Raw genomic sequence first — 22,409 nt, forward strand, 5'->3', positions numbered from 1 at the left:
CGAGCAGAGCGGAGCGCGGGAGAGAGGACCCGAGAGCAGAGCGGCTGTTTCGACGCTGGTCAGCGGGCGCCCCAAGGCCCCAGAGTCCCCACCCAGACCCCACCCCTGCCCTGCGCCAGCCTGTGCCCCAGCCAAGGACCCCCAACACCAGCATGGACTGCTGCACCGTAAGTTAGAGGGCCGGGGGGACCGGCACTCTGCCTGATCTGGGGCAAGGGGTCCCCAAGAACCCCCCCCCCCCCAGGGAGAGTAAGGGATGGAAGTGCATTTGAGGGTGCAGAAGACCCAAGAGCCATAGGGGTGCCTGCTGAGACGTGGGTGGTGGGTGGTGGAAGGCACTCGCCTGACTTGGAGCCCTAGGAAAAATGCTCCCCAACTCGCGGGGGCGTCTGGGCGCCCAGCCGCCAGGCAGCCTAGGATGGACTGGGAACCCGGCAGGGCTCTGCAGCAAGGAAGCTGCAGGTTAGACGAGAAGAGGAACTTCCTCCAGAGAGGCGCTGTAAAGTGTAGCGAAGCTGCGGCGACTCCTTTGGGTATCCTTTCCCCCTGGCTTTTGCCCTCGCCCCGTTCCCCATCCCACTGCCACCGCCGTGGGTGGGCAGACGGGATGATCTCCATGACCCTCGTGCACTGTACAGAGCAGGATGGGACAGTCGGTTCATATCGGTTAACTCAGTAATGATGATGGGCAGCAGAGAGCCTAGTCAGTTGGTTCTGGGGAGGGGTTGGCCCGTCCCCCATCGCCTTCTAGCCCTGGAAGGGGGCTGGGTGAAGTGACCGCGAGAGAGCCCTGCTGGCGAGGGAAGGAAGTGTCTGCAATTTGTCAGCGCCCACGGAGACCTGGATGCGGCAAGTGCCTAATGCCAAAGTAGGTTGCTGTTAAGGTGACTTGGGTATGAAGGCGCCCGGCACAGGACCTGGCTCCCTGCACACTAGAGGAATACAGTGATCATGCGTATATAAAATGTGTTTATTTTTTTTTATTTTTAATTATTATTTATTTTTAGCCCCTATCTATGGAGAAGGACCACTCCAAAGCCCTTGCGTTCTCTGTCATTCAGTCAACCTGGCTAACGATAAGGTTATAACTTTGCCTGCCCCCCACCCTCCACACTACGGCTTACAAAAGAAAAAAAAAGTGAGGTTTGGAAGGAAAGAATAGCCCAGTTTATAAGAGGTGAGACTTCGTACCAAGAGGCAGAAAGAACTTAGGGACAAATTGTTGTGATAGTTATTATGATTTAATAATATCAGTAATATTTGTCACTTTGTGAATGTTTGCCATGTGCCTAACTTTATATTTAATCATCCCAACAACCCTATGAGGCCCTGTCCTAGATCGGCAGAGCTAAAGGACTGAGCAGGAGGCAGCCCGATTGTCAAACTGTGCAGAGGGCAAGAAAAGGGAGAAGAGGTGACAAGGGCAGAGGGCTGGGACAGGGCTGGAACTGGGCACCTTCCTACCTCATCTCCATTATGTGCAGGTGGACTCCTAGCTGGAAGGGAGCTGGGACATGGAGAGAACAGAGTGCATCTGGGGTCTAGAGGCAGGGCCCTCTTTTTTTTTTTTTTTTTTTAAAGTAAGCTCTATGCCCAAGTGAGGCTTGAATTCACAACCCCCTCAAGATCAAGAATCGCATGTTCTACCCACTGAGCCAGCCAAGCACCCCAAGGCAGGAAGGACTCTCTTCATCTTTCATTCTGGGGCTCTCCTTGCTGACCATCTGACCTGGTGTTTGGGAAACACTTACTCCTGCCTTATTTCCTTCTTACCCCTTGGTAAGGAGGCTCAGACAGAAATGAGAAGAAAACCTGCCTCTTTTTTTAAGAGGCAGTGCTGTCGATTCAAATGTACCAGTTGCTGATTTACATAGTCACATATATGTGCCTTTCCTACATTCACTTAATATGAAAAGGCAAAGACATTTTTTGGATCCCACTCCTTTCTTTTGCTTGGTCTAGTTGAACTTAGAGGTCTAGCTGAACTCATAGAAATAATTACCTGTCCTGAGGCAGTCATTAACAGCCAGGCTTCTGAATCCCATCACAATTTGTTAGCTTTGCTGGCCTCTGGTAAGTTACAAAATGTCTCCAAGGCTGTTTTTTGACCTCTGAAATGGGGATTCAGTGAGGTAATGTGTGCGAAGCACTTAGCACAGGGCCTGGCATACAATAAGCATTAGGAAGGGATAATTCTTAAAGCTTTTAGGATTTGGGACCTAAAGAAGAATTTATTCATCTAGGCTAAATTCCACTTGTGGCTGAAGAAACAGACCCTCAGGGGTGAAGGGATATGCCCACTTGGGACCAGAAGCCTTGGCTCCTGTTTTAGCCACTGGTGCACTTTCCACCTCCAGTTCCTACAGAGCTCTCAGGCACACATCATCAGATCTTGGCTTTAGAAGGCACCAGCCCAGGAACCATGACGCTTCCCAGATTCCTTTTACTCTCTCTAGCAGTTCTGCCCTGAGAATTCAGCTGGAGTGAGAGGAGGCTGATTGGGGGAGGAACAGTGTGTTGGGTGGCTTTTCCTCTTGTTCCAGGTTTCCATTCTGTATCCAGCTGGGGTGGGTAGAGACAGCAGGTTGGCCTTAACATGACTGGGGGAAGTTACTCCTTCCTCCACAGCTACTGGCCAAAGAGAGGTGGGTCAGGAATGGGTTTATGTTGTTGTTGTTGTTGTTGTTGTTGTTGTGATCATTGTCCTCTGTTGAGGAGACACTTCACTGTTCCCTAAGGATATCCCAAGAGAGGCCTGAGCTCTAAGAATCAAGGAACCCAAAAGAGTTGTTTCTGATGACAGGTGGAGACTAAGATGTCAGAGAGAGAGGGCTAGACCTGCAGAAGACAAAAAGAGTGTCAGTCCCCTCCACAACCACACTGGCTTCTGGATAACTCCTTTTAACTGCATTTAAATCAATCGTGGGCATCTTGAGCACAAATTGCAAAACTCTGAAACCCAGGAAATGACAACAGCATTGTGAAGCATGATGAGCGGAAGCCATTTTTAAAATAGTAGAAGTCCTTAGGGGAGAGAAAAAAAGGACAATTCTTAGAAGCCAGAGGGCCAAAGCAAAAGCAAAATGCCTTTTTAACTCCATAGTAACTATCTGCATCCCAACCCACATTAATGCTGTAATGTTAACCAACAAGGGGGCACAGGGACGGAGGCCCTCTCCATTCCAGAGCCTTACCTCTAAAATCAACGCCATCTATTCCCTAACCCTTTCCACTGTCAGATAGGACAGGTTATGGGAGACAGAAACCTGAGGCGTAGGGGTGGATGTGATTATTATAGGCGGAACCATATGAAATTGTTTTTATATGACCACTTTCGGCCTACAGAAACAACTATTTCACATAAACTTATTAATTAAAAGAATCATAGCAATAGATACTATACATTGAGTGACTAGATTGTGCCAGAAACTTTATGTGTATCATGGGGTTTATTGTTCCTCACACCCCACAGAGGCAGATGTTATATCCTGATTTCAGATGAAGGAGCCGATATGAGACATTAGAGAACTTGTCCCAAACCACACAGGTAGCAAGTGGTAGAGGGTAGAGCTCGGGTCATTTTCTTGACGGCCTCTGCTGATTTTTACGGAATAGGGGTTAAAAATATACTCTGGACTCTGACATACAAGGGTCTAAATCATAGATACCATCTAAATCATAGTAACCATCTGTATCACCTCATGTAAGGTTTATAAACACTTAAGTCATCTGTTTTAGTAGGGGTAAACTAGGATAACAATAAAAGGTGCGTCATAGCTTTGCCAGGACTAAATAAAATAATGTCTGTAAAACACTGTGTTACTGTGCCTGGAACAAGGGAAGTGCTTAATGGGTAGCTATTGTCATAATTCCTCTCTTCTGGAGCACACAAGGCTAAGGGCTACTTGCTCCTACTCATCTTTCCTTTGCCTTTTTTTGGAGTGAAGCCTTCTCAGCTTCTTCCAGACCATCTCCTCTCTTCTGTGTTTGAGTGCCTCCTGGGGAACATTAGAAAAGGAAGAGTCCGTGGCAAAGCAGTCTCTGGGCCTCTAGCCCTAGGGAGAAGGAGGCTGACTCCAGGGGCTAGCCCCACTCTCACCCTAATTCCAGCACTGAGTCCTGGTGTGCTTTTACTCAGGGAAGGGACCGGCCTGATTCTTCTACACCCTGTCCAAGGGAATCCTGGACTCCTGCAAGGAGACTTTCTGAGCTGGAGGCACCCTCTGAGGACAAAGGGAGGGGCAGTCACGTCCACCAGTCCCTCTCATTGTTTATTTTGCTCCTCCCAGCCCACCAGCCATCAGTTCTGCAGCTCCTCAGCCCTGCTGATGGTGAAGGACTCTTTCCTCAGGGCTATCTGGCTGTCTTGTACCCCGTCCCACCGTGCACGTCTCTTTCCCAAGTTGGGAATAGGGCCGTGGCCACCTGACCGCCTGACCCTTCCTTTTTGCTTGCCGTTCCCTAGGAGGGACACACACACACACACACACACACACACACACGCAGGCACACACGCACAGCCCTTCCTCAGCCCTTCTCGACGCGCCCGCAGCTCCCCTCTCTGCGCTTCCCACTCGTGCGTCTCCCTCGTCTCAGCCCCTCAAGGCTCTACTCCTACCCTATCCTCGCGCGGGGTCTTGGCCCAGTCACCCCACAAGTACCCCCTGCCCCGCCCCGCCCCCAGGAGAGCGCGTGCTCCAAGCCGGACGACGACATTCTAGACATCCCGCTGGACGATCCTGGCGCCAACGCGGCCGCTGCCAAAATCCAGGCGAGTTTCCGGGGCCACATGGCAAGGAAGAAGATAAAGAGCGGAGAGCGCGGCCGGAAGGGCCCGGGCCACGGGGGAACGGGCGGAGCTGGGGGCGCCCGGGGAGGCGCGGGCGGCGGCCCCAGCGGAGACTAGGCCAGGTGAGGCGGGCGGGGCGCGGCGGGCCGCAGGGTTCCCCTTTCCCAAGCCTGGGACCTGCTGCGAGCGGCCCCGCTCCCCACCCCCCACCCCGGGAAAGAGTGCGGACTCAGGGCGTGCAGCGGGTGGAGAGGTGGAGAGGGAGCTAAGGGTGGGGGACTTACCCCGGGACGTGAGGTGGGTGGCTGGGAGGAGGCTGAAGGTGCTGCGGGCTCCGAGAGCTCACCTGTTCCTCTTTCTCCTCCCTCCCTCCTGCCCCGCCCTGGACCGAAGAACTGAGCATTTTCAAAGGTAATGAATACGACTCGGAAACGGGTGGGAGGCCTGAGTGGGAGAAAAGGACCCAATCGTCCACCCTTCCCTCTGCCCGCCCTCACCCCCTCCCAGCCTGAGGGTTTCCTGATCCATCTGGACGCCTGAGGCTGCGACAGGGACACGCCTGGACCTATACAGAACCGCAGCCACCCCCATTTGGCTGCACAAACCCGGCCTGAGGCTATAAACACACTGAGGCGCACGCACGCACTGGCCGCTGGCTTATTTCAGCTCAGTGACTCGGGTTGGGGGTTCTGGGTGACTGGGGTCCCCTGGCCCTTCCCGCCCTTTTGTCCTGGTTCGGGAAGGGAGAAGGAAGAAGGAGAGGAAGCACCGGGGAGGGCAGGTGCTCAGACCTTCTCTGTCCTCAGTTGCCAGGAGAGACGGATGGCGCGTCCCCTTCGCAGTGATGAGACTTCCCTGCCGTGTTTGTGATCCTCTCCTTTCCACCAACCTGCCAGCTTCAGGAGCCCTCCCTGCGTCCCCAGAGACTCCCACTCCCAGGCAGGCTCCATCGAGGAGTCGCTAAGTCTGTGCCCTTTTAGTTAGTCCTCCAGTCTAGAATGGTCCCTATTCGCCCTTTCTTCCCACCCTAGCCCCAAACCCTGCGCTCCCACATCTTCCTTCTTTTGCTTCTCGCCCACCTCCGCCAGCACCCCGCATGCAGCTCTGCCTCCGCAGTCTCCGCGCACTTCCCTGCGCGCACTGCGGGGGGCGCCCTAAGCGTCGCCCAAGTATACTCACTTAAAAAAAAAAAAACAAAAAACAGTCCTTTCGTTCTGTGCGCAGCTGAAGGGGGCGCTCTGCGTCTCTGTGCTGTTCGCGCCCCAGCCTAGCCCCAGAATTTTGGCTCTGGGGCGAGGAGAGAGGGGAAGAGGGTTTTCATGGTGCCGGATGCCTCTTGCTCTGATCGTAAGGGAAGTACCTATTTCGCACCTATAACCCCACGCCTGCCTGTAATCTGCTTCCCCGCCCCACCCCCCCCAGCGCACCCCGAGAGCCGCCTCTCCAGCTCTCACCTTGTTTATGCAAACGCCGAGCGCCTGGGAGGCTCGGTAGGAGGAGTCTGCCGCGGCCCCGCCCCCGCCCCTGCTAGCCCTGCCCCCGCCGGGCTCCTGGGGTTGTGGCCCGAAGGATTTTTATCTCCGTGTGTGCATGTGACCGTGCTGGGTTGGAATGTGAACAATAAAGAGGAATGTCCAAGTATTCAGAGGGTGCCAGAGGGGAGGGAGTTTGGGTGCACAAGGCCACCACCTGAAGCTTGGGCAAATTTCACTTGATCAAACCAAAAAGTGGAGGTGAGCAAAGGGGAAGAGGACCTCTGTTAAAACCTACTCCCTTGGAGCCAAACTTCCCACCTACAGCATCACCTCTAGGACTCCCAGCCCATTCCGTCTCTTACTGGTGAAAAGGAATTTGCTATGCCGGCAGAAAGAAGAGGGAGACCATATGATACCCAAAGGCTTTAATTCTTGATATTCCCCTTCAAGGACAGGGGGAGAAATCAGACAACCATAGGGAGCTTGGACTTGGTGGTCGTCACACTGCTGGAAGAGGGGGGTCTCTGCAGGAGCCCTTTGCTAGAATCTGGTCTCACAGAAGTTTGCTCAGAAATCCCAGGAGCAATGGCATCCTCCCTGGTAGATATAAGCAAATTTTTAGTGAAGGCTGGCGGCATCCCTCAGAGGTCTCCGCCCCCCATCCCATCCTCTAACCTGAGGACTTCACATTTTTACTGTGCATGAGAATCATCTGTGGAATTTTGGCTGAAATGAAGATTCCAGGTCCATCACCCTCGCCCCCACAGATTCTGCTTCAGGAGGGATAGGAAGCAGCCTGAATCTGAATGTTTAACAAGCTCCTGGTATGTTCTGTCCAGGTAATCTGAGGACCACACTCTGAGAACTAGCGCTCTGATCACTATTCAGGACCCAAAGGTTGACAACCTAAAGCGGTTGACACAGGCAGCTTTTGCCTCTCCTTTCCTTACTACCCCCACACAGAAAAACTGAACTGAGCTGAGGGCTCAGGGCACATCCAACTCCTGGCATCCACATTCTGTAGATATGTATGAAAAGGCCTCAAAAACTGAAAATTCTATGAAGTATGAGGAGGTTGAGGGAAGCCATGAACCAAGTCCCCCACCCTGCACACTGCTCACACACAGATGCATTTGCTGTACTGCCCCCCCCCACACACCAAATCCCAGAGCTGAACAGCACTCCTTACCCCCCAAACACCCCTAAAGATGTCAGAGTTTGAGGGCTGGAGTCACCCACTCATAACCTAAGCTCTTTTCTCCCTTTCTGTACCCTCCCCCAGCCCTCCAGCTCACCGAATGTCACTGCCCCCATATGTCTCCTTGGGCCTCTTCCTCCTGTCTTTCTGGAACCTTATCAGGCAGAATGCAGCAACTGACAACAACAGCACGCCCAGGAGCACCCCAATCAGAGCCCCAGCCACTCGGCCTTTGGATGGGTCTAAGGAGACACAGGAAGCTCAGAGCAGCAGACCTTCCTTGGCCCCTCCCCAGATAGTTCCATGCAACCTCTCCAACCCAGGCCTGCCAGCTGGGCCTCTGCCCAGTGTCCCCTACCAGTCACAGAGAGGGTCAGCTCACAGGATGCACTGCCCATCTGGTTGGTGGCCACACAGCGGTAGGTGCCCGAATAGGTCAGGGACAGATTGGTGAGAATGAGTTGGCCAGACACCTCATCTAGAGGGTAAGGAGGAAGCCTTCCATCATTCATTTGAATCACAGTGAGCACCTACTAAGATGAAAGCAAATTTCACTACCTCCTTACAACAATCCTGTCAAGAAGGGGTTAACCTCATTTATTAAAAGTGGGGAAGCCGGCTCAGAGAAGGAAAGTAACTGTCTAAGGTGACCCAGAAAGTGCCAAAGCCACTGCCACTTCTGTGTTCTTTCCACTCTACACAGCTGCCTTTTCAGAGGATGGGGAGAAGGCAAGGAATTGGGGAGGGATGCTTACTAGCTGATGTCAGGTTTCTGGTTGGAGTGGGGGGGAAGTCTTGATTGTTAGAAGCTATAGCCTCTGGGGTGACTCAGCTCACCCAAATGTCTTCCTAAGCTTTTTACTTTCCCTTTAGAAGGCAGAGCATACACCAGATGATCTGGAAGGTTCTCTGGATCCATAAAGGAGTTGGCTGGGGCTGGGGCTGGAGCAAGCATGAGGAGGCTGAGAAGCCAAGGCTCTTACCCAATTATATGTTTCCTCCAAAGAAACTGACTGTGATTCAAGCCAGTCCATGCTACTCTGCCTCAGTTTCCTCTCTAGGAAGTTTGGCAATGATTCATGACCCTTAAGAAATCCCTAAAAGTGGGAATCTTATGCCCCCTGCCTTCCACTCTCTTCTAAGATATCAGGAATACGTTTAAGTTAAAAAATGCTCCCAGGACCGTAGAGCCACAGGTTGCAGGAAGATAGACAGGAGGGAGCAATACAGGACACCAAGAAAGATGCAGGGAAAGGTATAGCAATTTGTCTCCTACCCACAGGCATGGAATTGATAGTGTGGGTATATGGAGTCTACAGACAGATTTGCCCCAGTCTTGAGTCCTCTCTTCCCAGATGTTCTGGGCCCTTACCTTGCACCATGCTGCCAAGAGAAGGTGTAGGGGAAGATCCAAGGCGTACCCAGTTGTACACTGGCCTGGGGGCTCCCTGGGAAGAACTGCATTTCAGTGCAGCAGAGCCCCCCACAGAGGTCTGACCACTCTTACTGCACAAGGGACTACTGGGAGGCACTGCAAAAATCACAGAAAGTACCTTAGCAATCTTTTAGCCTCACTCCCATTAAATGCTAGAATTCCTGCTCCAATACTCCTACCAAATAGTAGTCCACTTCTGTTCACATTCCACTGCATCCCCAGGAAATGATTCCCACTATTGGAAGTTCTGATTGTTAGAAAATTCTTCCTCATACTGAGCCAAAATCTGTGTTAATATACCATCCACCCATTTGGTCCTAATTTCTGCCCTCCAGGCCCACAAAGAGAAATGAAAAATCTCTCCTCCACAAGACAACCCTTCAGATATTTGAATGCTGTTGTTATACACCTCCTAAACCTTCGCTTTTCCATCTAGACATCCCCAGCCTCTTTAATAGTTTCTGTTTGCTCATCCATGAGCAGGCTCTAGGTTGGAGTAAGATGGAAACTCTGAGCACAAAGTTGCTGCTTTGTGAGAGGGGCCCTTGTTCCTTTAGTGGCCACTCTCCTTCTCTGCCACTCACCTAAGGAGAGAAAGAATCTGGGCTACAAATGAGACATTCTCTCAAAGATAGAGTTGTTGGGGCCATGACTCAGATCCCTATGTATGGGAAGGGCTTTCTCTCTCATGAATCTTTTTTTTCTAGGGGCCGAGGGAGGAGTCATTCTTCAAGGAGGGTGGGGCAGGAGTAGGATCATCTAGATTAGAAGACTTTGGGAAGGAGGCAATTTCCTTTGGGGTCCCCAGTGCAGTTGTATGCTTGGGCTGGAAATCGAGATATGGGGTGGGGAAGGGGGGCGATAGAGAGATTTAGCAGATTTAGCAGGGCCACTGCAATCTTTCGTGGTACATGGGTGTCTGGTAGGTCCCCAGCCGGCCTTACCCAGCACAGTAAGGTTGATTAGCCCCAACCCATTTGTGTAGAAATCTGGTGGGTTATTAACTTGGCAGAGGTAGGTTCCAGTATCCGAGGGGTGGACATCAGTCAGTTTCAGGGTGGCTACCCCTCCTGTGGGGGGGTTCTGAAGCAGGCTGGCCCTCTTTGCCTGAGAACCAGTTGGATACAGATGGCCATTGGTGAAGTACAGGATCTGGGGAGAAGCAAAGGACACACATGGGTGCCTTTTTCTGCCTGGTGTCAACTCTACAGTCCTTTCTCCAAAACAAAGAGGCCCCTCCTTTAGGGGCACCTGGGTGGCTCAGTCAGTTGAGCTTCTGACTCTCCATCTCGGTTCAGGTCATGATCTTGAGGTTGGTGGGATTTGAGTCCCGCATCCGGCTCTGTGCTGACAGCCTGAAACCTGCTTGGGATTCTTTCTCTCCCTCTCTCTCCCCACCTCTCAAAATAAATAAATAAACTTAAAAAAAAAAAAAAAGAGGCCCTTCCTTTATATCAGACAGGGAAACTGATGCTCTGGAGTCAGAACCAGCAAGGTCTATCTGTCCCCAAATACCATCCCTTCCTAGGTGCTACTTGAGCTAGATTTATTGCTTTCAGCTAAGCATGGCTCTTGATGGGGAGAGAAGGTTGGGGGATTAATGCAAATATTCCTGGAAGGGGCATCGTTTGATCCTACTAACAGTCTCCAGAGCTTAGCCTCAATGGGTTTATTAACGGAAACTGGGACTGCGCTAGAATAGGGGAGTTGCACGTCGGAGCTAGGAGAGAGGAGGCCGGATACACAGAGCCATATACGGGATACAGGGTCGTGCAGGCTGTGGTCCTAAGAAGATCTAGAAAGAGTCCACTCATGTTTTCCTCGGAGCACACTGATCCCCAAACGCACCCTCTCTGACCCCGCTCCCTCATCCTGGGTGGGCCCTCTGTACCAGCCCCTCCCAGCCAACCCCACCAAGAGGCAGGAGGGCCGCCCCGCTCGAGCGCAATTGCTCTCAACTTACGGGATGGGACGCAGAGAGGGGCTTCCCCGGCGGCACAAAGCTCCACTCCAGGGCGAAGCTGTCTCCCACCGACGTGCTGTAGCTGCAGGTCAGCTCGGCGGTCTTGCCCACTGGGGTGCTCAGGGGCTCGGCGGGCACCTTCACCTCCACGGCTACCCCGGGGTCTGGGGGACGCAGAGGGAGGCCGGCGGGAGGAGCGCTCGACGGCGCCAGGCCCGGGGTTGGAGTGGGGCGGAGGCCCGGCGCCAAATCCCGGCGGTCTGAGGGTCCGGCCCCACCTAGGGCTCCCGAGGCCGAGGCTGGGGGCTCCCTCCCTCCTGCGGAGCTCAACTACCTCCCCGCAACCCATCCCTTCTCGAAACCTGAGGTTTCCGGGAGGGAGGAGCACACACCCCAGCCGGTTTTTTTGTGGGTAAAAGGACTGAGACTGGGTCAGGTACGCGGGTGTGTTTGCCAGAGAAAGGAAAACAATGGTCAGGTGGTGGTTAGACCCTCCCGGGGAGACCCAACTTGCCTGCCCGCCTGCGCTTGCGCGCCTGTGGCCCTCGCCACAGGCCTCCGACGCCCTCTCCCGGCCTCGCCCCCGCCGTCCCGAGCCCCCTCCTCCCAGCCCGACCCGCAGAACTGAGCAGGCCCCAGGAGCCTGGAGGTCAGGCCTCGCCCCGCCCCCCCCACCCCCAGCTCTGACCGCGGTCCCTCCGAGCCGCCTCCTCACCCAGGCAAGCGAAGCCCAGCAGGGCCCCACAGAGCAACAGCCCAGAAAGCCGGGCCATGGCCGAGTCCTGCCTTACAGCCGTCTATGGGTTGGTCTGGGCGTCTGGGTCTGGTGGGGAGGGAAGGCAGCACCCACAGGGCAGCCTCCTCAAGCTGGGCAGGAGCGAGACTGGCTATCTCAGAGCAAACAAGGGGAGAGGCCTGTGCCCTCAGGTAAAGAAATGCTCCTCCCTCCTCTAGGCCCAATACTGGAATCATTCTAGCCCTGCTCCTTTTTTCTGTCCTCTTTCCCCCCAGCTAATGAAGCTGTCAGGCTCTGGGACAAGGGCTGGGCTTGGGTGGGCACCCAAGGGGAAGGGGTCGGAACTGGAGCTCTCTGTAGGCAAATGGTCACCCTGGAAGAAGAGGGGGGCATTCTGATAACAAACGACATCACCGCTTTGGGGCCTCACCCCAAGCATGAGACCTGGGTAGAACAGAAGACCCTTTCTGATCCCTTCAGAGATGCCTATTCCTCCCAAGCCCTTCTTTTCTCTGAGATCCGTTCTTTGGCACCTGTATCACCACTTGCTGTGAGGTAGAAGTCTCCGTGGAAACTAGAGCCACGTCCCCACTCCCAGAGCCACTCCATTTCAGGGGCAAAGAAGTCTTGGAGGAGAGACCCCACTCTTGATAGGAAAGGGTGTGGCAGAATTGGGGCACCTGCCTGTACCATGTCCAGCTTTCCCCCACTACCAGGGGGTCACTGTTGGCTGGGCAAGGAGATGTGTTTGTTAAGGACTCAGTGGTCTGGGACAAAGAGGCATAAGTCAGGTGACTCTTCCCACTGCTTAAGAAGAAGCTGGAGATTAAGAGCACCACACCCCAAGCCTTGGGAACTCAAGCCCTAGCAGACAGGGCACCAAATTTCATCCCCTTACCCCCCAGAGTGGATTAGGATCTTCCCAGCCTCAGGCTTCTGGGGCCTTCCCCCAGCCACCTGATAGCAAATGACCCTTTTAAAGATTCTGGGAAGCTGTGTGGAGAAGCGCTCTTGGGTTCGAAAAGGCAATTTGAGTCTCACTTTCCATACAAACACAATGCATCTTTATTAAAATTTGCAAAATAAAAACAAAAACAGACATTTCAAGTTAGTTTAAAAAATACCTTCTCTATCCCCTGCCCCAGCAAAACCCAGCCAAGCCAGCAGGACAGGTTATCTGAATGCAGGGAGCTGGCTCAGGAGTGAAGGGTGATGTTAGATGGGGTGGAGTACAGATCAAGGGGGCCTGGAGGACTCCCTGACTGGCAGTCCCCACCAGGGCCCCAGTGGGCAGGTAGCCAACCTCAGCAGCATTCACTAGAGCCACTGAGAGAACTGGGCAAGGGGGCGGACGCTCTTCATAATCTGAGGTCCACTTCCCCTTCTACCTCCTGAAAATTTGAGTCTTAACTGAGACTCAGTTTTCCCATAGGAAAGAAAGGTGGGGGCAGAGGACTGGAGGTTAGAAGATGGTCTCCCAAGACTCAGGCCTCTGTACTAGGGGTGACCGCTAGAAGAAGGGGATAAACCAGATAGCTTAGCTAACAAGTGGCTGGACCATCACACCAGAGACCCAGCCTGACTCTGGGCGGGCACCATTACGGGGACAGCACCCATGCGGCTCAGAGTGGAGGAAGACACCCCACCAGGGCTGGGGGATGTTGGCTGAGGGTGGGCCCCATCTGTCCTGAGCAGCCTGGGTGAGGGCCGGACCTGACTGGAAAGGCTGGGTGTGGGGGTCAGTGCACCAGGCCTGGGAGGACCTTGGGGTTGCCGGAGGGCTCGTGCTGAGGTGACAGATGAAAGGGTCCCGTTCTTGGAGATTGTGTCTGAGCCCTTGGGCCAGGGCAGGGTCGGGGGAGCAATGGCGTCCTCCCTAGTCATCAAAGAAGTAATAAGATGTCAGAAGCTGGATGGGGGAAGAGGGGGGATTTCTACCTGCTTTGTCTTACTCCCCCCTCACACACCAGTTCACTCTCCTCTCCCTTAAAATCCCCCAATGGAATGATGTTTCAGTCACTGCCCACCTTTCCTTTAGATGACAGCTGCCTGAACTCCCAGCTGAGGGAAGCTAGGAGAACCCCATTGGGACAGAGACTGGGGACACTTACTTAATGTCATTGGCCGGCTCCTCTAGGGCCTTGCTCCGGCGATGGTACAAGAGGACCAGCCCAGCGAGCAGTCCTAGTCCAACCAGAGTGCCTACAACAGCTCCAGCAACAACAGCAGGCCCTGGCCCTGGGGAAACCTTGGTGTCAGAGGGTGTCAGCCGTTCTCCACTCCCTCCAATCCCACTACCCCACTGCCACCATTAACAGTTTTTCTCTTTTTCCATGTTAAGAAGAGGGGTTGACTGTCAGCAGGAAATGGTCAGCCAGCCAGTGACCAAACATTTGTACAAACATTTGACCAGGACAAGCAGACAGGCCTCCTCTCCTCTTGCAGCCCCACCCCCACCAGTGACCAATCTTCTCCTTAACCACACTTACCCCTCACTGACCTGTGCTCACTTCCAAGGTCACATTGCACTGGGCACTGCCCACCTCATTGTGGGCCTTGCAGATATAGACTCCGGACATGGAACTGGAAAGGTTTGTGAGGGTTAAAGACCCTCGGATGGCATCTGTGGACACAATTTGACCATCAGTCCAGGGACCGTCTTTCCCACTGAAAAATTCTGCCCCTTCCAGGATGCCCTCTTTGATTCTCTGGGAGACTCATGGTGGGAAAAGTTGTGACTGCCATGCTGAGTTCTCCCCCCACGTACAAAGCTGCTAGCTCCATGCCCCTCTCCATTTCTTCTGCCCAGTGTCCCAAACTGAAATCTAAAAAGATTTAAGGAGGAATTGATGCCCAGAGAAACCCAAATATCAGTTTTACTTCTGTTCCAGATTGGCGGTGTGGTGAAAAAGAAAATATTAGGCTAGGAATCAGAAAACCTGAGCTCCCGAATAGGGCATGTGACTTTAAACAAGTTACTTCCTCTTCCTAGGGCCCAATTTCTTCATCTATAAAATGGGGTAATATGACCTCCATGATGGCATTAAAAGCATTATATGAAATAATTATTATAACAGTTAAAGTTTATTGGTTGCTTACTCTATGCCAGAGACTAAGTCCCTTATGTGTACAAACTTGTGAAAATTTCACAACAAACCTATGAGATAAACACTGTTTAAAAAAAAACAAAACACAACTTTTGGGAAGCCTGGGGGGCTCGGTCGGTGTGTGTCTGACCTCGATTTTAGCTCAGGTCTTGATCCCAGGGTCATGGGATTGAGCCCGCTCAGTGTGGAGCCTGCTCAAGATTCCCTCTCTCCCTCTGCCCCTCCTCCCCCTCTGTAAAAAAAAAAAAAAAAAAAAAAAAGTAGCTTAAAAAATAAATATATTTAGGGGCGCCTGGGTGGCTCAGTCGGTTGAGCGCCGACTTCGGCTCAGGTCACGATCTCGCGGTCCGTGAGTTCGAGCCCCGCATCGGGCCCCTGTGCTGACAGCTCAGAGCCCGGAGCCTGTTTCGGATTCTGTGTCTCCCTCTCTCTGACCCTCCCCCATTCATGCTCTGTCTCTCTCTGTCTCAAAAATAAATAAACGTTAAAAAAAAAAAATTTAAAAAAAAAATATTTTTATATATTTATAAACCCATTATAAAATTGGTCAAATGAAAAGTAGAAAAAGGGACAAATTGAAAACTCATATACCCGCTACTTAGATTCAACAATTGCTAACATTTTGCTATATTTATTTCATTTCTTTTCGTGAGATTTTTTTAAATTTTTTTAATGTTTATTTATTTTTGAGAGAAAGAGAGACAGAGCATGAGCGGGGAAGGGGCAGAGAGAGAAGGAGACAGAGAATCAATCCTAAGCAGGCTCTAGGCTCTGAGCTGGGAACCCACACACTGTGAGATCATGACCTGAGCCCAAGTTGGACACTTAACCAACTGAGCCACCCAGGCGCCCCAAAGAATTTTTGTGAGACATTTAAAAATAAGCACTTCAGGGGCGCCTGGATGGCGCAGTCGGTTAAGCGTCCGACTTCAGCCAGGTTATGATCTCGCAGTCCGTGAGTTCGAGCCCCGCGTCAGGCTCTGGGCTGATGGCTCGGAGCCTGGAGCCTGTTTCCGATGCTGTGTCTCCCTCTCTCTCTGCCCCTCCCCCGTTCATGCTCTGTCTCTCTCTGTCCCAAAAATAAATAAAAAACGTTGAAAAAAAAAATTAAAAAAAAAAAAAATAAGCACTTCAGCATGAATCTCCAAAAAATAAGGACCCTGACCACATAACTACAATACCATTGCCACACCCAATAAATTAATAGTTCTCTAAAAGAATGATCTAATACCTAATAATAACTATCTAATTATCCATATTGAAAACGTTCCAATTGTCCCCAAATATGTTTTGTAGCTGGTGTGTTCAAATCAGGGCTGTGATATCCCCATTTTACAAATGAGGAAATGGAGGGGCGTCTGGATGGCTCAGTTGGTTAAGCGTCTGACTTCGGCTCAGGTCATGATCTCATGGTTTGTGAGTTTGAGCCCCGTGTTGGGCTCTGTGCTGACAGCTGGGAGCCTGGATGGAGCCTGCTTCAGATTCTGTCTCCCTCTCTCTCTGCCCCTCCCCCTTCCTCTGCCCCTCCCTCTCTCTCTCTGCCCCTCCCCTTCCTCTGCCCCTCCCTCTCTCTCTCTCTGCCCCTTCTTCTCTCTCTCTGACCCTCCCCCACTCGCACTCTCTCTCTCTCTCCCTCAAAAACAAACAGTAAAAATTTTAAAAATAAAAACAAAATAAATAAATAAAATAAATAAATAAATAAATAAATGGAAGCACAGAGTCACACAGCTAGTCAATGGCCGGGCTGGAATTCGAATGCAGATCATCTGCTCTAGACCCTCTTCAGTAACAAAAGTACATAGCATGCAGAAGCCCTGAACACAGTGCCTGCACCTGGTGGGTCATCTTTTTCCACCCTTCTCCCCACGTCCTCCTCCACCCCAGTACCTGGCAGCATTGCCTCCCCTTTTCACCACCACCCCCCCCCCTGGTACCTCTCATCCTTCCCTGCCCCAGCCACACACTCATTTGTCTCCAGAAGTTCCCTCACCTAAAACTGGTGCAAAGAAAACCTGGGCGGATGGGGGTGCCCGCTCCCACTGGTATTGGGCAGCTGGCTTACTCCTGGGGGACTGGCAGCTCAGGGTCACGTTGGTCCCCACACGGGCCACACCCAGGAGACGGCAGGACGGAGGAGCTGGAGGAACTAAAGCAGGGAGACAGGTTAAAAATTCAATCCCCAGGAACCAACAGACCCCCACCTCCATCACCTCCTACACTCCCCGCCTCCCTCTTCTGTCACTCCATCTGCCCTCCTCCAACCTTTACAGGCAGCCTTTTGGGAGAGACCTGCCTGACCTCCCTGGGGGCTGGGGCGGTATTGCAAAGTGTGTGCTTCACACTTACCCAGCACACTGAGTTCTAAAGTTTTGCTGCTGTGGCTCCTATTTATGCCTTGATGGTCTTGCACATTCACAGAGCAGCGGTAGGACCCAGAGTCTTTCTCCTGGAGGCCCTGCAGCCGCAGCGACACGTTGTGGGAGGGCATGGAGTAGACCAGGGATACCCCAGGTTTGCTTGTCGTGGTCCTGCTGATGTACGCCAACACCTGGTGTGGGGCACGACGCCTCCCGGTTATCACATGTATGCACTGTGCCCGCGGGCTCAGCCAATCCCCTCCCCCACACTGGCAGTCTTCAAGTGCTCCTCCCCTGCACCCATCCCCTCGAACCTGTACCAGCTCCCCATTCACCCTGTTCTCCCTAGCCACCCTCACTGGCCCTGGGTCCTCTTTACCACGACGCTTCTTGATCCCCTGTGCCTTGTCTCTTTATCTCCCACTTGGGGTGTTTAGAAAGGTGGTATAATGGGTGAGGGATAATGTAAACAGGGGGTATTTATGAAAGAAACTTAGAATTCAGGGATAGATCCAGGATTTTTTTTTTTAACGTTTATTTATTTTTGAGACAGAGAGAGACAGAGCATGAACAGGGGAGGGGCAGAGAGAGAGGGAGACACAGAATCTGAAACAAGCTCCAGGCTTTGAGCTGTCAGCACAGAGCCCGACGCGGGGCTCGAACCCACGGACCGTGAGATCATGACCTGAGCCGAAGTCAGACGCTTAACCGACCAAGCCACCCAGGCACCCCGATCCAGGATTTTTTAAATATCTTTTTTTAATCTTCTTTTTCTTGAAGATGTCCCCCCTTCCCTATGTATAAGTTCAGGCCCTGCAAAACTTACATCTACCCCTGTAATCTCAATTTCTGTCACACATACCCCCTATTTATCAAATGACTTCTAGAACATACTTTTCAGAGCCTAGGGAGGAGCTCATGCAAATAGGGGGCTCTGAAAATGACATTTCATTGGCTTCTGAGTAAATCTGCCTCTGAGAATAGGTCTGAGGTTAGGAGGTGGAGGGGGGGTGGGGCAGGAGCCTACTGCTTGCCTCTCAAAGGAGTGTATGAAGGGGCAGCAGGACAGATAATCACGTGGGAAGAGAAGTGGCCTGTGACAGTGTCCAAAGCACAGAGAAGATGAAAATAGGGTGATGCTCAGCTTTTTAAAATGATGTAATACTTGCCCTAACCCTTCCTCCCTCCTCAAACCCCAATCCTCACTGCCCCTCCTCAAAGCAAAGCAAAGCAAAATGCCTTTCCACTTTCCAGTGTTTCGTGTGCTGGATTTCTAGGGAAAATTGGGGACAAGAAAATTCTTTGGGGCAGCCTCCAAGCTCAGAACAAAAACTGAGCCCATGAGGGACCTTGTATTTTCCTGAAACTCCTTCCCTGTCCCCCATTCCCTGGCCACCCCTCCTGTTTGCCTCAGCTCTTCCCTGCCCTCAGTCACAGGGTGTAGCCAGCCTCTGGCTGAGATGCTTTGCTCCCTCACCTGGTTCAGATCCTTCCCTTCTTGTTCCAAGAACCACATCACGGCGAGCAACTCCCACGTCTGGCCAGAGGACACCTGCCCTTGCAGGGTGTACCACACCGGGAGCACTACTTCTGCTCCTTCCACCGCCTTCAGCTTGGTGAGGCCAGCGGGCACGTGGAGCTCCAGCTGGGCCTGCGAGGGGGACGCTGGGGACAAGAGCCACAGGTGTGAGCACGGAGGGCTGGCTTCCCACTCTGCCTGAGGGCCCTGCCCAAGGCAGCAGAGGAGAGGACGAACCTTGCAAGATCCCACACTGCCCAGGGACGGCAGACCTAGTGTCCTGCTTTGGGATTTTATCAGACCTTATTCTCCACAACCTCAGCTCCTGGGTTCATAACAGGGTTAGGGACACATTTCTGTGCATTTATTGATATCCAGATTTCAGAGCACCAGGAAGAGGGGGCAGATTTCCAGTGGGGAGGGGAAGACATCTGAGAGGAAGGGTAGGTTTAACACTTTTCATCTACACTCTGCATAGCCCACTTGCTCCCCCAATTTCCCTGGGCTAGAATGGGTCTCGATGCTGCTGAGGGTCGCCAGCGATGCGCAGAGGGGGTTGGAAGGCCTGCCGGTTACCGATTAACCCGCGCGGTTCCTTCTGATCTAGCGCTCCACCTGGCCCACTGACGGTAGTGCTCCCCAGGCCCCCAGGCTCAGTCCCGACCCAGGGACTTCCCCAGGAAAGCGGAGAGTTGAGAACCCAGAAGGGGGCCCTTTTTGGGTCCAGGCGATCCGGACGGGTCCTGTGAGGTTAGAGGAACTCTTGGCAGAGCGGGAACACGCATGATGGTCCCCTGATAATCAAGTACAAAACTTATGTCTGCTTGCCTATGGAGTTCAGGCGGTGGACTGGGGTGTCAGTTTCAAGGAGAGGACAATGGAATCTATGCTTGCACGATGGCGTCCAGAAACATTCACGTTCTGCCCTTCAGAGGCAATGGGCAGTATCTGCCCTTCAGAGAGGGAATGGAGCAGCCCAATGCTAAACCCTTCCGGGGGCGGGCGGATAACCTCGGGCTTGTACCCGACCAGGCCTGAGGATGCTGGCCACCGTAGTCCTTGGCCTCAGCACTCTGCATTGGAATCTGAGACGCCATCTCTACATGGTGACCAGTCCGCCAAGGCGCGGACAGAGGCCGCACGCAGGCCCGGCTTTCCGCCCTCCAGGAGCAGGCCCTAAAGGCCTCTAAGGGCCAGGCGCAGATCCGGCCAGGATGCGCGCCACCCCCACGGCTTTCCGGCTGTGCGTCTTTACAGAACCCCCGGCCCTATTCCTTGGCCTTCGCCGCACCCCCCTTATCCATTTCCTGGCGGGTCCCCGCGGGCCGGGCGGGAAACTTGTGCCCGGTGATAAGGCAGAAGACAATGACGGAGGCGCAGCTAGACCGGAGGCTCTAGAGGCGAAAACAACCTCTGCCTCAAGGAGCCCCATCCCCCTGGGGACCTGGCCCGCTCGCCGAGCGGGGAGGCCGGGGACGCCGGGAGGCCTTCGGGCAGTGCCGGATCTTCCCTGGCCTTTCTGGAGCACACTCCTGAGAGACCACAAACGTTTCCCCTTGGGAACCCTGCCTGGGTCCCGGGAGAGGCAAGAGCTTCTTCGCCACAGGAGACCCCGACGTCCTCCCCCAGGTCCTGCATTTATCCTACCACTTTGCAAAAGGAAGTCTAGGGGTGGTAAAAGATAGTGATGGACACACTGGGGTCTGGGCACATGCCCCTGTCAGAAACCAATAGCTGAAGGGGGCCCGAGGCTTCCCTGCCCTCGGGTCTGGGTGCCCGCTGCAGCAGAAGCCCCTTCGCTCACAAGGTCCGTGGTGCCCTGGGGAGAGGACACTGGAGTAGTGGGTCTGAGTGCAGGACACAGGGGCACCCCAAGAAAGGGACCCTTCTGGCCCACTCTGAGACCAGAGTGAGAGAGCAGGCAAGGGCGTAAAGAGCACAAAAATGGGCCCGCTCCCCGGGGCTACTATTTTTAGTCTCCCTTTCTCTGAGAAACTCCCCCCGCCGGCTTCTCACGCCCCAGGGGCAGCAGCGCAGAACCGCGGAGGAGCGCGGAACAGACTGGCCTCCGGGAGAGCCCAGTGCAGCCTAGCCCAGCAGAGCGGATGCCTGCCCCAAGCACCCGGTGGCGGCCAGAGTGACATTTAACTCTAGAGCAGCCACGGAGAGGTCAGCAGCCCCCTGCAGTGGCCTGCTAGGGACGTTGAGCCTGGGCTGTCGTGTAAAAACTGGGGTTCAAAGTTAGGATAGAAAACGAAGATGTTACAGGAGAGATGTAGACCAGGCCCAAGCAATGAACTTGGACTTTTCTCTTCCCTTGCTTCCCAAATGCCCAGCAGGGAGATGGGGGAAACGCAGAAGGGGAAAGGGGCATTGAGGTTGACCTTGGGAGAAGGGACCTGAGAAGTTAAGAGATCCTGGAGTAGGCCCACGAAGCCTAGAGGGGCAGAAAGGTCTTCCATCTTGAGTGTGGCTGGTGGGCTGCTCTAGAGCCCTCTTTGGGGACCCACTTCATGTCCCCACACCTTGCATCACAAAGCTAAAGGGGGCATGGGTGAGCATTAGGTGTTCCCATCTCAGACCCCATCACTGTGACTGAATTGCACTCCATAGCTCTCTGCATCTGGTGACTTCCAAAGTGAGAGAAATAAGGGGTTAAAGTTGACCTTGACAAACTCACCCTTCACCCTATTTGGGATCCTTGAAAAGAGATGGCAAGAAAGCCTTGGAGTAAGTGAAAGGAGTTTAGAATGGGCTTAGTTCATGATGGGTCCTTTTCCCTCCAGATGTAGGAATGGAAGCCCTCAACACTCCTTAGGCACTTGCTCCAAGGAGGCACCCTTCCTCTCTGACTCTTTGAGGAACTTCCTCTCTATTTCCTTTGTTCCTTTGGCTCTGGGAACCAATGGGGGTGGTGGACCTCGTGGGGGGGGGGGGGGGTCACAATTCTGCTCCTCTAGGCATTCAAACCCCTCCCCCATTTCCTGTGTCCCAAGTGACCTCACGGTCATGCTTTTGGGGCACCTCCCTTTATTCCCAGGGCAGGAAGCAGGAGGGGGCTAGAGAGAGGATCTGGGCCGGGGAATTGACACGAAGTGCGTTTGTTAAGCCTGGGATCCAGGGAATTCCTGGGGGTTCTTGCACATCAGCTTGTGTGGGGGGTGGGGGATATGAGGGGGGCTGGAGTTAAGTCCTTAAGCTCTTTAGCCAGTGTCTCATCTAGTAGCTCAGTTCATCCGGCTCTGCTGGGTGGAGGTGGGGAGTACGCATGAGGAATGTTCCCACATCTCCGGTAGAGGTCTACCAAGCTAGATGCCCTGCCCCTCTCCCCTACTACACACACACCGCACCCAAAGCGGTAGCTGTCGAGGACGACACGGAGACAGAAGTCAATACCAGCCAGCGATGCCCTCCCTGGGTGCGGAGAGGGCGGAGGAGTGTGTGGGGAGGAGGACGAGAGTCAGAGGCGGGAGTCCCCTTCCATCCAGTTCCTCACCAGTGCCCCAAACCACCTCCCTCGGGGGCTGTATTCATCCCATTTCCCATCTCAAGTTACCCCCCCCCCCTCTGGTCCCGGGTGGCACTCACCGAGGGTACTCAGCCCCAGGAACAAAAACCGCAGCAAGTTGGTCGCTGGGGACCTGGGCAGGGAAACCATGGCCCCCCTTCCTGGCCCCGACGGAGTCAGGGGCGCCGGCTCCGGGACTCAGCGACCGACAGGTGCTAAGGCGGCTCCGCAGCTGGGGCGGACGCGGGAGCCCGGCCACTGACACCAAGGGCGGCTCTAGCCGGAGTCTGTGCGCGCGTGTCCAGCCGGCGGGGTGGGGACC

General features: G+C 53.6%; 3 protein-coding genes across 4 annotated transcripts; 1 reads left to right on the forward strand and 2 right to left on the reverse strand.

Moving 5' to 3' along the window:
• Positions 1-4: 4 nt before the first annotated feature.
• Positions 5-6,430, forward strand: NRGN (neurogranin). Its single transcript, XM_058687158.1, has 4 exons — positions 5-167; positions 4,685-4,911; positions 5,183-5,200; positions 5,596-6,430. Exons 1-2 carry the CDS (start codon positions 153-155, stop codon positions 4,904-4,906), a joined length of 237 nt encoding a protein of 78 aa, XP_058543141.1. The 5' UTR covers positions 5-152; the 3' UTR covers positions 4,907-4,911; positions 5,183-5,200; positions 5,596-6,430.
• A 244-nt stretch (positions 6,431-6,674) lies between these two features.
• On the reverse strand, positions 6,675-12,391 carry VSIG2 (V-set and immunoglobulin domain containing 2). 2 transcript variants are annotated; one of them, XM_058687155.1, is made up of 7 exons: positions 11,576-12,387; positions 10,861-11,024; positions 9,842-10,049; positions 8,835-8,993; positions 7,821-7,940; positions 7,560-7,704; positions 6,675-6,861 (listed from the first exon to the last, which is right to left on the reverse strand). In XM_058687155.1, the coding sequence occupies exons 1-7, from the start codon at positions 11,631-11,633 to the stop codon at positions 6,729-6,731; spliced, it is 987 nt and encodes a 328-aa protein (XP_058543138.1). In that variant the 5' UTR covers positions 11,634-12,387; the 3' UTR covers positions 6,675-6,728. The 2 variants fall into 2 exon arrangements, with proteins under 2 accessions (XP_058543138.1, XP_058543139.1); XM_058687156.1 differs by lacking the exon at positions 8,835-8,993 and having other exon boundaries at positions 11,576-12,391.
• A 246-nt stretch (positions 12,392-12,637) lies between these two features.
• On the reverse strand, positions 12,638-22,391 carry ESAM (endothelial cell adhesion molecule). The gene is made up of 7 exons (XM_058687154.1): positions 22,168-22,391; positions 18,538-18,725; positions 17,050-17,251; positions 16,694-16,849; positions 14,097-14,219; positions 13,708-13,834; positions 12,638-13,472 (listed from the first exon to the last, which is right to left on the reverse strand). Exons 1-7 carry the CDS (start codon positions 22,235-22,237, stop codon positions 13,157-13,159), a joined length of 1,182 nt encoding a protein of 393 aa, XP_058543137.1. The 5' UTR covers positions 22,238-22,391; the 3' UTR covers positions 12,638-13,156.
• Between the last annotated feature and the right edge of the window lie 18 nt (positions 22,392-22,409).

This window comes from Neofelis nebulosa, chromosome 10, assembly GCF_028018385.1.
Source record: "Neofelis nebulosa isolate mNeoNeb1 chromosome 10, mNeoNeb1.pri, whole genome shotgun sequence".
In the NCBI taxonomy this organism is placed as follows: Eukaryota; Metazoa; Chordata; class Mammalia; order Carnivora; family Felidae; genus Neofelis; species Neofelis nebulosa.